This window comes from Theobroma umbraticum, unplaced genomic scaffold (genome assembly GCF_002168275.2).
Source record: "Theobroma umbraticum cultivar Fairchild unplaced genomic scaffold, ASM216827v3 scaffold_67.0, whole genome shotgun sequence".
In the NCBI taxonomy this organism is placed as follows: Eukaryota; Viridiplantae; Streptophyta; class Magnoliopsida; order Malvales; family Malvaceae; genus Theobroma; species Theobroma umbraticum.
The window spans coordinates 537,951-556,564 of NW_018397262.1; the positions used below are offsets into that span (position 1 = coordinate 537,951).

The window sequence follows — 18,614 nt, forward strand, 5'->3', positions numbered from 1 at the left end:
TAGCTGATTTGATTATAAAGTGAATAAGGGCAGAATACTACTCAGTGTAAAAAGCTGTGTGTTTCCGAGGGTGAAGCTTTGAAACGTAAAATTTTATTGATAACTCGAAAGAGAAGAAGATTTTGAGTATTGATTGCATGTATCATCATTGCAATCAAAAGGAAAAAAGGAAAGAAAAATTGTTCTCATCTCTCACCATTGGCTATGGAGTATTATTTTGACAATAGATGCAGCTACAACAGATACATCATGCACCACCTTATTCATATGGGTTAATGGAGATTTCCCTGGAAATTCAACTTCACAAGAATTCGCCTCCATAGCTGCGTCATTGGTGCCTCTCTCAGCGAACTTATAATCACCTGTCTCGAGAGCTTCAATGATCTCTGGCACGTCTCCTCCTATGATAACACTGTACCGTTCAGCACAAGAAGACAAGGCCTTGTGCAGTGCAGGGTCTAGTGCAAACCCATCCTGGAGGAGCTCGTCGATGAGATCGAGAGTGTCTGTTGCTTTGTTCTTGAGTACTGAATCCACCATGATTCGAGCTAGCTTCTTGACGTCTGCATTGCGGCTTTCAGGATTCGTTTTCAGAGACCAAACGCAAAGATCATAGAATGGCGTTTGCCTGCAAGTTCTCTCTATCAAATTGCCTAGCAGAAGGGTTGGACGGAAAGCTTCAGCTGGTAAGATGAGAAGGAAGACAAATATTATCAAGCTCTTCATCTTTGCTTACAATATAAGAAGAATAATAGCTAGCTCTTCTATATATATACACACTAGTGGGATTATCATGCAATAAAGATATAATCAAATAATTTGACCAAATCATCTCTCCTATTGAAATGGCTATCAATAGGGTTTGCCCTGGAAGCTCGCTCGAGCCTTGAGGAATGCCTTCACCTGAGTCTTCTCATTCCAAACGAAAAGCATGGTTAAAGACTTCATCAAATCATCATTTATCGTCTTCTTTTTAGCCTCATGGCATTTGATATATTATGATCATAATTTTTTTTTTCCTTTTTTTATAAAAGAAGATATGCATACATACATGTATACGTGTATATATATATATATAATTAATTTGATTTTGATAAAATGATAATTTTATAATTCATTTTATGATCTAATAAAGTGAAATAGACTTTAATGTTATATGTAAGTTTATTAGTGTAAGTCTTTGTAGAAAATCTTAAATCTAGATTAAGAATTCACTACGTAAAAGTAAGGCCAAGGCTAAAGTATCTGAAATTGTAAATTTGTCGTAAACCAATGGGTGGATTGTACACAACATCCTCTAAATGAACAAACTGCATTAAAATTGAACCATGAGCATAAATGACTCGTCTTCACATATTACAGATTGCAGTGCCTCCATTGCATGCTCCAATAAACATTACTTAGATGGAAGTTGTTTTATTCTTGGTGTGCTTGTACAAGAATATGAAACAACTATTCACCCACCACTTATGGGAGGTATAATGGCCAACTCATCTTTGTCCTTAACAACAGCAGACTCGGTTGTGTATTCCTCGTTCAGAGCAAGAACGATGCACCCGCGGATATCTTCCAAGTTAGGAAACTTAGCGATAAGCTTGTTTAGACAATCCTGTGTAGTACTACCAGATGAAACCTCCAATGGCAAATCAGTCAACCCGGTTATATCTCGAGCTTTGGCAAAGAACAGCACTTTTATCTGAACAGATGAGCCCTCATCAACAACAGGTGTGCCAACCAAACTATCCTTCTTAGTTTCCAATTCCATCATGCCAATAATAGAAGGCAGCAACTTGATTATCACAAGTTGAATATGTCACGGCTACAAAACCTTAAGAATTTCAATTTTAAACCAGCATTAATATTTGTTACAAACCAGGATTCATGTAATACTAAAACAGAATCACATAAATAAAAAGCATAAAGCAACTTTGCTTAACACATTAGCACTGCAGATGATTTATACAACAATCAAACCATAAGTCCCCCAACATGATTTTAAAAATGTCAGCCTGATCCCTAGCTTGTCATTTCCCAGATTCTAGAATACGAGCCCATTGTCCAGGTAGGTGAAAGAACTCTTCCATCTAACTGAAAGCAGATTTGGGTTTTAAGTACCTAAGCCTTTAACCCAGCTTCCCAAAAAGGTTTATTCCACGTACTTATATAATAACAAGAATTCAATCAGATTCTACATCTTTTTCACTGATTTCCATCATCAAAACAGATGGTACAACCCGGCAGAAGTATGTTATCTAAATTCTAAAAATTAGTCAGAAATGTCATGGAAATAAAAAGCCAGTCTAACTGCATCCACAGGAATTGGTGTGTAAATGGATAAAAGTCAGGAAGCTTAGCGATATTGTCAGAGTCCACTATCATCTACATGTATTAGGGTCAAATGCCGCAGAGATAATTCAACAAACAACCTATGAAGAATCACAAACAGCCAACAAAGTAAAGAACATGGAAACCTTAAACATTTTCACTTCAATGACATTATGTGAAAATCTCTAGGATTCGCAGCATATGCAACAAAAAGAACAGAAACATATCGATGTAATTTCATTTCTTTGCAACAAGTTTCAAAAAATTAAACCAGTCATAAAATCCAGACCAGACACTGAATATCTGAGAATTGGGTCACAGAATCAGTGGTTCGAACATTTGGTTAATCAGGTTAACTATTGGTCATAAAAATATTTAAAATCCAAGCTATACGTTAGCAAAAGATATGAATATACTTTGGATAACTTATGAAATAAAGAAAAAGTTGATACAAGCGTTTCTGTTCCAACAATATTTTCGGTTTATTTGTCTCAAACTATCATTCTCATCTTTTGTTTCTTTTTCAGCCCATATACAAGAAATAGCCCAGCAAAGTCTAAAAAATAAGCCAACTGAACACACACAAAAATACCCAAAACAGAAACTACAAAGATTGAAAAGAGTTCCTCCCAAACTTACAGAACTTCTGAAATATAAAAAGAAGGTATGTCCAAGCAAAGATACACATTTTTAAATTCAAATAAGTTAAAACTATCAAGGAGGTAACAAAGTAATTATATGCAAAATGCATACCACAGATAAAGGACAGGGAATGTGCAAAACACCTATGAAATCCTATCCATTTAACATCTCCAAAATACAAACAGAATGGTCACCAACGCACTACAAAAGCAAAACTTGATCCATGCTGACACTTATGGCAATAACTTAGGCCAGGATACTTTGTGGGGGAGGGATCTGAGCAGCATACTGACAATTTTTTCTTGTTTTTGTAAGAATATTACTTTTAATGACAAGGATCAGCTAGAAAGAAAGTAAGCAAAAAGGGAAAGAAAAAAATAAATCCCTACAGGAAAACTAGAGGATAGAAGTTGCATCTTCTTATATTATCACTAACCACTGTCATCATTATCAAAGAAAAGGAAGACCTTGAGTCAGCTTCCCTATATATCTGCTATGATTTTCAGTGCCTCAAGCTCCAACTTGATGGACGGACAGAGAAAGAGCACATGCACGGATTGAGAGAAGACGGGCAAGCCTCACAAATTTCCCCCAATTTCTTCTATTTTCCTCGTTTCTTTTGTGAGGAAAGTGATTTTTTCACTAATTTTCCCTCAATTTTTTTCCTATCCCTGCCAATCACTCGAAATGGAAATCCAAGAATTCCACTTTCGTTTTCTCTCTCGTGTTTTTCCATGAACCAAACAGAGCCTTACAGAAACACACATCGAAAGGAAAACGGAACATCACCCAACTATCAAAAGTTCTCTTGCGTTCTTTACGAATGGATTATCTCCTTAAAATTGAGAAAATTTCAGTGATTCAAAAGTGAAGTCAACCAGAGCAAAACTAAACACAGAGATCCTAAATTGAACTTGAAGAACATCAAATTCAGCATCCGCTATAAGAGAAGCATAAGAGATTATGAGATTCTAAACGTTTATGAAAGCAGGAGAAAGAGAGATTACCTGGAGGTAGGAGATGTGATGACACATTTTACTCTCCAGAGGCTGGAATGGACTGCTCGAACAAGTTCTCTGTTTATCTTCTGGACAAAATTTGGACAAATGTAATACAAAAAACTATCCACAGCTCAAGTGTGGTGATGGTATATATTCTCATTTAAGTGGCATGTGATTTTTCAATTTTACCCTTTTTCTTTTTCTCTATTAATTTTAAAATATGAAAAGATTTGATTTTTTCTATCTTAATGTACGCTAATATTAATGTAATCATATTTTGTTAATTATGATAATTTTAATAAAAAATAAAATTAAAATTGAAACAATGTAATATATTGAAAATAATTATTCATAAATTACATAATTTATATAATAAAATTATTTAAATGAAATGAATAATTAATTACCCTTATTAATTTTTTTTAATTTTAATGATCAAATTCTGTAAATTATGGTATATTTTTTATTATTATTTTTTTATCCTATACTTTTATAATTACTTAGAATTAATCAATCTTGTGAAAATAACCTCTGGATGTCCAATAATTTTGTTAAGTAACATTTAAAAAAATTTAAATTATTTAAAAAAATTTAAATAAATTTTTATATTTTATTACATTCAATTAAATATTTATATTTTTATTTTAAATTAAATAAATTTTTATATTTTTTAAATCAAATAAATTCATATAACTAATAATTGATTTAATCAAAATATTATATATTATTCTATATTACATTATCTTAATTTAATATGCTAACATATTATAATTGATAATAATATGATGTATTAATATATCATAATTAATAATAAAATAAAATATCAATTCAATATAATAAAATTATTATTTAATATTTTTTATTTTTTACATTATTATCATGTTAATGTCATATGAATATAAAATAATAAATATTATTTTAATTTAAAGTAATTAATTGATTTTTAATTATAAAATTTTTTTGATTTCAAATAAAAATATATAATTTTAATTAAATATAAATAAAAAATAAAAATTATTTAAATTTTTTTAAATAATATAAAGACTTATTTAAGTATTATAGTAAATTTATTCAATCAATTATTTTATTTTTTATTCTCATCCTTTGAATGTAAATTCATAAATTTCATTCATGTATAAAAAATAGAAATGATATAAATGGACCCCAAACCAATTTAATATATGTTGTAAATAATGTCATAGATTAATAGATGTAATAGATTTATCCCAACTTATTCAAGGGAAAAGGAAGAACTTACCTCTCTCTCTCTCGGTTTTCGTTTCTCCATCACTCTCACGCAGGTCCTCTCTCCTTTTTTTTTATCTGTTTGGTTGCCGAGAAAACGTTGGAAAGCTATAATAATAAAACTTAGGGCTCCGTTTTTGCTCGCTCGGTAAACAAAACGGAACTTTCGATTTCAATTTACGCTTATCTCTTTTAGATCTGTATTTAAATTGTAGATTCTGTTTTCTATTTTGCTGATTCTCTTATGATATTCATCATTTCTATTTAAGCTTGATTCAGTTTTTTTTTTCATTTTTTTGTTTGTTTTGATCTTTGAAGGTAACAGGTATCTGAATAATCGACACAATGGTTTCCTTTGAAATGAACGATCGAAAGAGTGAGTTGTTATGTTGATTACTGGTGCTTTCTTTGCTTCTTTTCATTCAATTAACGCATCTACGCATCTGTGATTGAGAAAAATGAGACTTCTGGTAATTAAAGTATGATTCACTATGCAATCCCTAGAAATTTTAGAGAAATAAGTGCTGTCAGTGGAAAACACAAATATCTGGATTTGGTTCTTTGATTCGCTCTATCGATTTTTAGTGGTTATGTATATTAGTTTAAGTTCATAACTGCTTGTAAGTTAGGGAAGTCTTTTAAGTGTTTAATATTGTATTTTATATGGAGGCAATTGGGGAATGATTTGAGGTGGTAATTTATTCCAGACTTTCGGAACTGTTTGATAAAGTCAAGTGGGAGGTTCTTGTGTAGGTTTTAAGAAGCCATCAAATTCATTGCAGATTTTTTATTATATTTATTTTGTTTCCAAATTAGCATTAAGAGCAGATAAAAAGTGGAAAAGTTAAACAGATATTGCAGTATGTTAAAGTCATTGGAGGTGGTTTTATTGAGCAGCAATATCAACTGGTAATTTTAAGAAACTGATGCTAGTCAAACTCCAAAACATTGTAAATGGTAGAACACAGCCAATTACATTCGATACACTTGAATAAGATTTTTAATTGATGTGCACCCATCGTTCTCATTTAAGTTTTCATCTTTTCTTCCAATATATGAGGCAGTTCAATAGGATAGTTCTAATTGTTCACACTTTTTATGTAATTATTTATTCTAGGTGAAATATGCACAATATCCGTACTTGGAGGTGCTTATGATGATATTGTTTAAGACACACAAAGTCACAAACCTTATTGCATTTGGATTTTGTGTGGAAAATGCTAGCTAAATTTAATGATATGGAATTTTCATAGGAGTATTGCAAAATGATCTTATAATATGTAAATAATATATGAGATAATTTTTTGATAATTAAGGCTTTTACCAACAAATCAGCTATGTGGGGTATTGACTATATAGTTAACTCTGATTTTGCCTGAAATATAATCTTTTTAATTATTTAAACTAAACCTGTTTGATCAACAAATTATTAATTTAGTTGTATGCGTTGTTGAGATTGAAATGTGCTTGGAGGCAAGTAGGAGTGCTTTGGTACTCTAGCATTTGATTTGGACTTTGCAATTGGAGACATGTGACTTAGTTTGTCATTAATATTTTGAGGAAAAAGGTTGAACTGGCAAATTTTATTTCATTTTTATTACGTTAACCTTCATACATATTAATATCTGAAATTATAAAAATACAGAAATTGGGCTAGGATTGACGGGATTTGGCATATTTTTCTCATTTCTGGGAATTATCTTCTTTTTTGACAAGGGGCTGCTTGCCATGGGAAATGTAAGCTAACTTTTATTGTTTTTTTGTCCTCTTTTCACAACTATTTTCATGCCTCTTCATATCACTTGATTAACACTGCATTCTTTTTTTTTTGTGCTGTTTAATCAGATCCTTTTCATATCAGGAGTGACCCTAACTATTGGTCTGAAGTCCACCATGCAATTTTTCATGAAGCGTCAAAATTTCAAGGTTTGATTTACTCTCTCTCTCTCTCGCTCTCTCTCACAGACACACACACACACACACACACACATTATGCATGCATGTCTCGTTTTATTTACAACCAGTTGCTATCGAGTGCAGGGGACAATTTCTTTTGGTGTTGGCTTCTTTTTTGTTGTCATTGGATGGCCTATCTTTGGCATGATATTGGAGGCATATGGATTTGTTGTACTCTTCAGGTCTTAATGAATTTTTCATTATGTCGATTTCATACGAATGCTTGGTTCCTGTTAATTTTTATTTTCTCATTTACGTTCACCCTTTTTTCTTTTGCAGTGGTTTTTGGCCGACACTGGCAGTGTTTATGCAGAGGATACCAATCCTTGGTTGGCTGTTCCAACAGCCATACATCAGATCGGTATGTTTAGTTTGAAAGTCAAGTAAATATTCCTTTTAACGTATAAACTGTCTACTGGATATGCATGCTTGTAATCTATTATTTCGTTAGTTCTTGGTTGGTTGTTTACATGATTTAGATCCGTGTCAAATTTTGAAAGCATCCTAAAACAGTTCTAAAATTTGGAAGGCCAGAGATTGAGATCTTGACTAATCTGAGAGTCTATGAAAGAAAGCCAACGGAATATTTAAACCTAAGTTGACATTGATATTTCTGACTAGCTCAAACAAGGGAAATCTGAAGCCATTTTTTGTGCATTTTCAATATCAACATATGAGAAACTGAATGAGCATTCCTTGGAGATGGTAACATTATCAGTTCCAAATTTTTTATTGCATTGTATCCTTGGAGATGGTCACAAAGCCTATATAGATGGCATAACAATGGTTTAGATTGGGCCTGCAACCGAAATTTATCCATTTCTTTTTCTAACTTTTGGCTTAGGTTCTGACACAGAGTATGCTTAAATGCATGGTTATAAGAAGCATATAATGGAAAAATAATAAACAGTAGAAGGAAAAAGGTTACTTGATGTTGTAATTATTTTAGGTTTTAATATGCAGAAGCCTGCATAGAGTGAACATACTTAAGAGGAACCTTCCAGGGCAGGATCTGGTTACATTTTTTAAATATAGATCTTAAGCATTTAAAATGAGTTTGCAGGACCCATTGTAGCCTGGCCAAATGGATATAGATTAACATGTTAAAGTCTTGGTTTTGGGGCAATGATCAGGCCCCATTAACAGCTAGGTGTGCTCTCAATTTCTGATGTACCCAAAAACAGGGGGGGTGGGGGGGTATCGAAACATTCTTTGGGCAAAACCATGGGTTGATGCATGGAGTTACCTCTGATTAAGTCAACTTAGGTGGAGATGCCATTTGTTTGTTCCCTTTATCATGTGAGCATTACCATCATCTACAGGGTTTTGGTTATGCCAATGGTATGGTGCTAAGAGTCAACTGAACATTTCTTCTAAATGAGTTTAAAATGTCAGTTTAATCAGCATTGACTTGAAAATATGAGCCATGAGTCTTATGTATAACAAACAATTATCATTCTTTGTACACTATATGCAAGGAGTACTTTTTCATAACAGGCAACTGCTCTCTCTCATATTTTCCTCCCATTGAGCCTTTTGGAAGTGTTTTATGTTTCGGGGTTAAATTTTGTCATCTTTGTAACTGAATTGATTGATGGGCCTTTATATCTTTCGTGTGAAAATCTTGCTGGGATCATATAATTGTAGTTATCATCTGTATGTATCTAATTCAGCTAACAAATTGCTAAGTTCCAGGTCAATGGCTTGGATCACAGCTCATATGACCGTTAATCCACTCTTCAAGATTGTCTTTTAAGGAAATTATTGATATAACTCTGGTCCTCTTTTTTTTGTTGCAGTTGTTCGACCGATATCGGGGTAAGCGGGTGCCTGTATAACCCCACATATCAGAGAAAGTGGAACAAGTTGCAGGCTAGTTCACTTGTAAGTCTTTGTAGAATACTGGTTGGAAGAAGACTACTTTTTTTTTTTTCCTTTTTTTTAAAAATGTTTTTTTTCATATGGTGGTGATGTAGAAAATCATTCTTATATGACCGCGATGAAAAATTTTGTTTTTTATTGAAGAAAAGGAAAAAGATATTAAAAAACAGAAGTAATTGCTCTGGCTTTATCTTTGCTGGCTGAATTAGAGACTTTGCCTTTAGATCATAATTCCATTCTCTGTGAATTTATAACTTACGCCGATAACTAATGTGTACATAAGGGTCTTTTCATGCAATGGGTCAGGTATCTTTTTCACTGCTAGCAAAGATGCAGATTGGACCAAAATGAGCCTGCAACCATGATCAGAAGCAAGCTAAAAGACCCATCAAAATTACAAATAGCTCAGCTTTGAGGATACAATCATGACTAACCATGATTTTGGTAACATTTGGATTATTAATTGGTATATAATTTTTTTAATTTAAAAATTAGAGTTGAATTTTTTAATTTAAAATAAATAAGTAATTTTTTAAAAAAAAATCATGATATTGGTAGCATATCCAACCTGGTCCCCATTTTCATTCCAATAATAATCAACAACTCTGCAGAAAAATAACGAAGAGGAACTCACTTCAACTAGGGGATGATCCATCGACCATTTGTCAAACCAGTAGGAAATGTAGTGAATCCTTATACATCATGCCTGAACACCCTTTTGTTGAGAGAAGCCATGCGAAACAGTACACGTAAATTCTCAAGTAAGATTATTAATGGTGGTTTAGTATAGGTAAACCTCACTAGTTGGTACAACAAGTTTACACTTTTAAGCCTTTGAAATCAAAATCAAGAGACTAACACCACAAAGATATCGAAATCTTCGCTTCAAACTATCGAATTGTCTAGCCTCCAATGATGAACCATACAAACTCCTTAGTATAATAACATCAATTGTGATTTTGAGTTTGCTTGTATTACTAATGTGATTATTGCTGGTGTCATATTTTTATAAATGTAATTAGTTTTTTTTTCTTTTACACAATTTTATTAGACATATCAGTGTTTGAAATAGTTCAAGATCAATTTTTCAAAAAAAAATTCAAAAAAATTATTTATGTTATTTTTTTTTGAAAATTAAAATAAGAATATCATTAAAAACTGGGAATATGGGTTTCCCCTTTACAAGGATTATGGCGAGCAATCAGGCCGAACAACAAGAATATTGGTTGGTATGCTCTTATCCTGTTGTAACAGTATACACTCTCAATAAGACCTGTCAAAATGGGCTGGCTCGGCCTCGCCAGTCCCAGCCCCACTGTGAGTTGAAAAAAATATGAACTCAATTGGGCCAGCCTATTTTTTAAGTAAGTTATCAAAATCCCAACTCAATTCACCCCTTGTTAGCTCATGGGTTGAGTTAGGTCAACTCATTTTTTTAAAAAAAAATTAATTTTTACAAATTTATCTAATAAACTCCTTATCAATAAAATTGATTCACTATTTAATCTATAAATTGAATAACAAAAACATGTTAAAACAAATAAATTACACTAAACATAAATAAAATTTCAATCATTAACATAAACTACAATCCCATCAATATAGGTACATAACCTAATAAATAAAAACTTCAAGACTCATTTATGTCTTCCTCAATTCTCATCTTCAAGCAAAACATTTGAATCTTGTTTGGACAGTAATAATGTCTCTAGGTCTGAATCATTATCATCTAATATTCATTGTCATAAAAGAAAAAGAGATAGTGAGTTTCAATCTTTACTAAAATTATTAATTTGATAAGTAAAAATTAAAAATATTAAAATATATAAAATAAACAATACCATCGATAGCTAAAATAAAGCCATGCAACCAATTTTTCGTACAAACAAGCATTTGAACATTTTCATGGTGGAGGGAACTTCTAAACTTGGTGAGAATATGGCCACCAATATTAAAAACAGACTCTAATGCTACCGTAGTAATCGGAATGTTCAATACATCTCGTGCCATAATAGAAAGATTAGGAAAACGCTTAGTATTGTCCTTCCAATAACTAAGCACATCCAAGTCTTCAAACACTTCATAATCAAGCTTTGCCTCATCTAAATAAACATCCAACTCATGACTTTCCAGCAATAGAAATTGTTTCATTTTGAAACATTTTGAACTCTTACAATTTTTAAATACAGACACAAAAAAAATATTATCAAAACATAAGTAAAATAACATAAATTCTCATCTAATAAAATGTTAGAAAGGCCTAAAACTTATATTAAAGATTTTTGATCCTTTAGGTTTAGTTCCCCTTCTGGTTTGCTTAGGCAAATTACTCATTGAGTGAGAAAAAATACTTGATGATGCACAAGTGTTGCTTGCATACTCTTCAAAGAGCTTGTATAACTTAGTCTTCACAGTTTCTAACTTTGCATGACAAGTAGAAGTGTCAATCTTAGAATAGCAAAATTTTAAGAAATCAAGCTTCAACCTTGGGTCAAGAATAGCTCCAAATGCAAGCACTACACTATAATCCTTTCAATACTTGTCAAATTTCATTTTCATCCTTTGAGACATATCTTTGATAACTTCATCTTCACTCTGCAAATTCTCATTTAAAATGGATTCAATTTTCCAAACTTGCATGAAATACAAATTGGAAGTTGGATAAGATGAACCAGATATCAAATTTGTGGTCTCATAAAAGAGCTCCAAGAATTCACAAATTATCACTACTCTCCCCCATTCTTCATCAGATGAATTATATTTATAAGTTCTATCAACAAATTAGAGACTAGCAAAAGTTTTTGAATATTTGATTGCACTTTCAAATATCAAGTATGTTGAATTCCATCTAGTTGACATATCTAAACGCAACCCAACACCTACATCAATGCCAACTTGTTGAACACATTCTTGAAACTTTTTCATCCTCCCATCCAATGCTTTTACATATTTTACACTCTCTTTAATTTTAAATAATGCTTCATTGACCTCTTTCAAGCCCTTTTGAACTATAAGATTTAATATATGAGCACAACAACGTACATGAAAAAATTCATCATCATAAATCAAGCTATTTTGCAAATAAAGGTGGCCTTTCAAAATAGCTTGCATGTTATCATTAGTAGAAGCATTATCTAAACTAAAGGAGCAAACTTTTTTATCTATTCTCCATTTTTTCAAACAATCAAACATAATGGCAGCTAATTCAACTCTAGTGTGTGGAGGAGGCATACGACAAAAATTAAGTAACTTGCTACATAACTTCTAATTTTCATTAACAAAGTCAGCAGTCAAACAAATATAACTCTCAGAAGTAGATACTGTCCATACATCAGAAATTAAACAAATTCTATTAGGTACCTTGACCATAGCTTTTTTAAGTTTCTCTTTTTTTCTCAAATAAATCCTCTGGACATCAGATAAAACAGTGTTTCTAGAATGCATCACCACATCTGGATTTACATATTGAGCCCAAGCCCTAATCTTATCATATTCAACAAAAGCATAAGGCAAGTCATGCTTAATTATAGCTTCAGCAAACATGTCACGTGAAATCCTTGGATCAAATTTTCTAGCCTTTACTTTCCCTTCATGTTCCATAAACATTTGATGTGGATTAAAATATGAAATAAATTTACAAACATCAATGTGACGATGCAAATGTGAAGTGCCATAATTAGAGCCACCAGGTTTAGGACCAACCTTATACTCCATTTTACAATCATTCCAAATTGCCATTTTTACTCTATCTTACTTTTTGCCTATTTTAGTAAATAACTCTAAACATTCAAAGTTTCCTTTTTTGCCCTCTTACTCCATTGTTTAGACACAGATATATGGGATTGGGAGGGAATTTCATCTTCATTCAAAATTTTCACATCGTCATCCAAATTTTCATAATTTTCAACGGATTGATCCATCATCATTACTTTCAAATAACATAAACATGAATAATAATTATTAAAATGTGAAACAGAAGGAGCAACAAATAATGACAAACATTTCATGTACTAAAGCATGTGAAATACTATCTTACTAAAAAAGTTTCATGTACTAAAAAAGATGACAGGTGCTTATTTAAGGAAGAGGATATACTTATTAAAACAAATGTTGGGAGGGAGGATTGGCATTTATAATGTTTTTACTACATGGCCTTGTGTTAAATGTAAATAGCTAGAGATTATTTTGGCAGTGATTTGTACATATAATTATAGGTAAATTGAGTCCTTTTTTTTCTTATTTTCTATGAAAAAAGAAATAGTAAAAAAAATTATTCAACAAAAATTACATTTGTTACTTATATACAGGTTAGTTTGCTTTTCCAGTTAAATTTCTTTCCCTCTACTCGAGGCAACACGGTGTTGCTTTGATTCCTATATTTAATTTAAATATAATTATTAATGTATCTTTTGAAAAAAAGATATGTGAAATAATGATACCATACAACAAATTCCAATAGGTAATTAGAATTTTCTTTAAAAGGCAGCTAATTAGAACAATTAATCATTACTTTCCTAGATCTATATCAACAAACTTTCCCAAAACAATTCCAAACCAATCTTCAATTACCAAAAAAAAAAGAAAAAAAAGTAAAAGTAGCAACAAATACAATCAACAGATAAATCATACACAAAGGAAAAAAAATACTAAATTTTAAAAAGGCACATAGAGAGAGAAACATACCTCAAAACATAATATTTTTGACAAAAAATTGAAGAAAGGAGTTGATCATTCAAGATCTGAAAATATTGAAGTCAAAAATGTAAAAGATAGATAAATAAAGAGAAAGAAACAAAATGAAGGAAAATAAAAAAGAAGAGAAGAGAAATGGGATGTAGACTTGCAGTTACGAAGAAAAGTGAAAGAAGTAAAAGGGAAAAATGAAAGAAGAAAAAGGGGAAGAAGAAAAATGGAAAAAAGGGGTGGTAGTTTGGTAAATCGTAGCAGATTGGGAGTTGGGACTAGCAGACTAGCAATAAAGTGAAAGAGTAATAAAGTGAAAGAGTGAAAGACTAAAAAGGGAAAAATGGGATAGATTGGGAGTTGGGTTGGTTGGCAAAGAAAAAAAAAAGAAAAGTAGCTGCTGAACTGGATTTGGCCATTTAAAATAATTTTTTTTTTCTTTTGGCCAAGTGGGTTGGCCCGCCCCAACCCAAGCTAGCCCCATATTAAGACGGGTGGCCCATCTAGGCTTGGTTTTAATATAGACTTAAAAAATTTAAACCCAACTTGTCTCATTTTTAATGAAATATGGGCTGACCCAATGGGCTAAGCCCATTTTGACAAGTCTACTCCCAATACTCCTGTTCAAAAGAGAAAACAAAATCAGCTCTTCCTAACACTCTAAACCTTTCTTGAACAACATATTAACTTAGCAAAAAGCCTGAAACTTCAAACTTGAACCCCTACAGCTTTGTGACAAAACAAAACGAAACTCAAAACCATGAGACCATCAGGAAACTAGTCAACAAATTAAACAACATTCACCCTTTCTAGAGACCCATCAACAAAATCCTAACAAAAATCAACTCTCCTTCCAACATCCAGTGCCCAACCCATATCCCCTTGACTCCTGAAATTCAGAAATACCTTCTAGTGGCGCAAGCACAAGAGGATGCTAACTATAGAAGGGGATTCTTACTCAAAAACCTGCAAGAATCCTGATTACAGATGAACTCCCTTTTTTGCAAGATTATCAGCTCTTTGATTAGCCTCACTTTTGATATGTCTTATCTCGTAAGGGTCCAGTTTCTCTAAAAATCTCTCGATCTGTAGAAACTGTTTCCACATTCTCCATGGAGCTTCATTCGGTGCTTTTATCCGTTTAACCGTGTTACTCGAGTCACTCTCAATCATCAACTTGTGTCCCTCTTTCCATTTTGATGCCAAAAAGATGACTATGGCTTCCGTAATCGCCATGACCTCAGCCACATTAAAGTCAGCACTGCCTATGGATTTCGAAAATATTGGTTTGACTTCCCTTTTCTCATTCCTCAAAATTTTTCTTATACCTGTTGGCCCGAGGCAGCCTTTAGTTGCCCCATCCATGTTAAATTTCAATTCACCTGCTTTTGGTTCTTCCCATTTAATACCCCTTCTTACCCTCTTTTGTTTTTTCCTACTGTTGTGAGCCAAGGGTTTTCTATAAGTATCAAGCACAGATAAATATTCCCTTGGCCATCTCGCATTTGCGCATGTCACCAACCTGAACTTCACTAATTTCACGTATTGTTTAGCATTTCATTCTTTTCCTTGGAAAATCACCTTGTTTCTCTTTTTTCAAATTGTCTAGACTACTGCAAAAAAAGCCATCTTCTAAATCCTCATATCGATCTAACCCAAGTCACATTCATTCCATATTTCAAAAAAGGATTTGGTTGTATTTGGTGAAACCCACATATATTCACATTTTTTAAACCATTCATTCCATACTTTCCAAGTTTCTTTACACTCTGTAAATAGATGATCACAAGTCTCCTTATCTTTATTGCATAGGACACACTGTAAAAAATTTTCCTGTACTACTCCCCTTTTAGCTAATTCGTCTTTAACCGTTAGTTTCCCATGAATTAGTTGCCAAACAAAATACTAAGCTTTGAAAGAAGCCATACCTGCCTATACATACTTCCAAATCTTGTCAATCTTTTACCTGGGAGCAAGAATATATTTGCAAAAGGACTTGGTGGTGTAAACACCATTAGTCTCTCTCTTCCAGATCACTTCATCTTTCATCACTTTGCTCAGTTGAATGTCCTTGAGTAGGTTCTCCATAAACCTCTATTGCTTGATGTCCTAATTGAATATCTGTCTCCTAAGATCAATTTTCCTCACCCACTTTTCTTCCTCTCAACTCCCAAAGTCTTCCCCTTCTTATTTATGGCCAAAGTGTAAATTCTTGGGAACCTTTGAGCAAGCTTCCCCCTTCCATCCATTCATCACTCCAGAAGTTAATGCTTACACCATTCCCCACTACAAAACCAAAGTTAGAGTACACTTGCAAGAAAAATTTGTTAGTCGGGGATAAGGGATTAATAATTCTTTTCCATATGGTAGACATTCTCCTATTTGTAGTCTGGTTTGGCAAGAGATTAGTAAGGTCACTTTTGATTTTTTCAACAATGACCTCTCTCCACAAGCTCCTGCTTTCTCTCCCATACCTCCATATCCATTTATTAAGCAAGGCTCTATTCTTGACTTCCATATCCATCACCCCAATACCTCCACACTCTTTGTAATTGCAAGCTTTTTCCCATTTGATATAATGCACTTTTTTGTCCTATTTAGTACAGCCCCACAAGAAACCTCGTTGCAATTTTTTGAGCTCATTTTTCACTGTACTTGGAATCTGAAAAAAAGACATGAAGAAAATTCATAAGCTACTCAAAACTAATTTCAATAAAGTTATTTTACCCTCAAAAGAAAGAGTTTTGGCTTTTCATCCAGCTAACTTATTCTTGACTCTCTTAATAATTGATTTCCAAAGTTTAGTGGAGTTTAGATTACCCCCCAAAGGTAATCCCAAGTATGTGGAGGGTAGTGTAGCAGCCTGGCAGGAAATACAATCAGCCCATCCTTTTATCTCTCTGTGACTAACCCCCATTCCAATTATCTGACTTCTGTGAAAGTTGATTTTCAACCTTGAAACATCCTGAAAAGTCTTTAGCAGTTTTTTCATCAACTGAATACTCTCCAAACTTGGTTCACAGAACAAAATCGTATCATCAGCATACTGTAAATATGAGACTGTCAGCCTTTTACTTCTTATTTTAACCCATCAACATATTCCCATTACTTCAGCCTTTCTTATCAGGCAACTAAGAGCTTCCGCTACCATATTGAATAGAAAAGGGGATAAAGGGCAGCCTTGCCTAAGTCCCCTCCCCATACTGAATTGCTTAGTCAGAACTCCATTCACCAACACTAAAATCTTTGCTGACGTGATACACTCTCTAATCCAACTAATCCATCTTTCCCCAAATCCCATCTTACTCATGACAAGCTTCAAGAATCTCTAACTAACACTATCATATGCTTTCTCGAAATCAACTTTCAGAATCACCCCGCCTTCTGCACCTTTTTTCAATGAATCCACAATTTCATTTGTAATAAAAGAGCAGTCTATTAATTGCCTTCTTTTTATGAATGCAAATTGATTTTTCCCTATAACTTTACCAATTACCATTCTCAAACAATCTGCTAAAGTCTTTGCCACAATTTTGTACAAGCTACCCACTAAACTAATTGACTTGTACTCACTCAAATTATTTGGGTTTTGGACCTTCGAAATTAAAGCAATGAAAGAAGAATTAACCCCATATCCCAACTGACCATTTTTGTAGAATTTTTTCATGAAATCTATAATGTCGTCTTTGACTACTTCCCATTGATTCTTGAAGAAATTTAAATTATATCCATCCGGTCTCAGAGCTTTATTCCCATCGCATCCTTGGATAGTACCCCACACCTCTTCTTCCTTAGATGGCTTCTCAAGGAAGCTAGCTGATTCAGGTTTCAGTTTCTCAAGGTTGCAGTCAAGATTTATCAGCTCCAACACTTCTTTAACATTATAAAGATTTTGGAAATGTCTTTCCACTTCACCTTTGATTGCTTCTGGTATTTCCTTCATTCCATCCACCCCTTTAATTTTGTCCATTCTATTCACTCTCCTTATAATTGAAGCCATTGCATGGAAGTATCTTGTGTTTCGATCCCCTTTACGCACCCATTTTATTCTTGATTTTTGCATCCATTCTCTTTCTTGTTTTAGATATAAAGCCCATAGCTCCCCTTTTTTTACTATTAACTCATCTCGCAACCCCTCATTGTCCCCTTCTTCTTGAATCTCCATATACTTCAATTTGATTTCATCTTCCAATACTTGAATTTTGTGTGGGGTACTTTCTAGTTCTTTATTTTTCTATTCTTTGATTACAATCCTCAAATTTCTCATTTCCTCCATACCTCTCCTCTGCTCCTTTTAGCCTCTCTTTTTTTTTTCTCCAATAAGCTGCCATCAGATCCTGAAAACTCTTTTCTTCAAACTAAATATTAAAGAACTTGAAAGGTCTAGGCCCTCATTCCACTGCCCTTTTCCTGACAATCACTGGATTATGATCTGATAAGGAATTAGGTAAGCATTCTTGAATCAGATCCTACTCCACTTGAAGCCATTCAATATAAAAAGAAACTGTTCAAACGGCTAAAGTCCCCCCTTCCCTGTATCCACAATAGGTATATTTATCCCCCCTCAAAGGTAAATCCACCAAAGCCATGTCGTTGATAAAATCCCTAAACGCAGTAGCTGACTATTCACATTTTCCCTGTCGATTCTTTCATCCTCTTCCTTAACCGTGTTGAAATCTCCTCTTAAACACCACATTGCTTCTCTTTCCTTCATCTTCTTCCCCAATTCTTCCCAAAGATTCTTCCTTTCAATCTCTTCATTAGGGGCATACATGTTCATAAACCCACACATTTTATCAATATTTTTAACTATCCCCATAAACATCATAAAATATCTACTTTTAACATACTCAATGATTTCCAAAAAATCCTCTCTCCAAA

At 33.1% G+C, this 18,614-nt stretch overlaps 3 protein-coding genes across 7 annotated transcripts; 1 reads left to right on the plus strand and 2 right to left on the minus strand.

Annotated features, from left to right (window-relative positions):
- Nucleotides 1-66: 66 nt before the first annotated feature.
- Nucleotides 67-908, minus strand: LOC110419296 (cell wall / vacuolar inhibitor of fructosidase 1-like). Its single transcript, XM_021432288.2, has one exon. The coding sequence runs from the start codon at nucleotides 724-726 to the stop codon at nucleotides 193-195; it is 534 nt and encodes a 177-aa protein (XP_021287963.1). The 5' UTR covers nucleotides 727-908; the 3' UTR covers nucleotides 67-192.
- A 329-nt stretch (nucleotides 909-1,237) lies between these two features.
- Nucleotides 1,238-4,099, minus strand: CNX7 (co-factor for nitrate, reductase and xanthine dehydrogenase 7). Its single transcript, XM_021432290.1, has 2 exons — nucleotides 3,975-4,099; nucleotides 1,238-1,828 (listed from the first exon to the last, which is right to left on the minus strand). The coding sequence occupies exon 2, from the start codon at nucleotides 1,766-1,768 to the stop codon at nucleotides 1,457-1,459; it is 312 nt and encodes a 103-aa protein (XP_021287965.1). The 5' UTR covers nucleotides 1,769-1,828; nucleotides 3,975-4,099; the 3' UTR covers nucleotides 1,238-1,456.
- A 1,051-nt stretch (nucleotides 4,100-5,150) lies between these two features.
- Nucleotides 5,151-9,472, plus strand: LOC110419221 (vesicle transport protein GOT1). Of its 5 annotated transcripts, XM_021432190.2 has the most exons (8): nucleotides 5,151-5,361; nucleotides 5,532-5,589; nucleotides 6,859-6,950; nucleotides 7,059-7,139; nucleotides 7,254-7,351; nucleotides 7,449-7,530; nucleotides 8,969-9,053; nucleotides 9,357-9,472. In XM_021432190.2, exons 2-7 carry the CDS (start codon nucleotides 5,559-5,561, stop codon nucleotides 9,005-9,007), a joined length of 423 nt encoding a protein of 140 aa, XP_021287865.1. In that variant the 5' UTR covers nucleotides 5,151-5,361; nucleotides 5,532-5,558; the 3' UTR covers nucleotides 9,008-9,053; nucleotides 9,357-9,472. The 5 variants fall into 5 exon arrangements, with proteins under 5 accessions (XP_021287865.1, XP_021287866.1, XP_021287863.1 ...); XM_021432191.1 differs by lacking the exon at nucleotides 9,357-9,472 and having other exon boundaries at nucleotides 5,539-5,589; nucleotides 8,969-9,240; XM_021432188.2 differs by lacking the exon at nucleotides 9,357-9,472 and having other exon boundaries at nucleotides 5,153-5,361; nucleotides 8,969-9,240.
- Nucleotides 9,473-18,614: the final 9,142 nt, after the last annotated feature.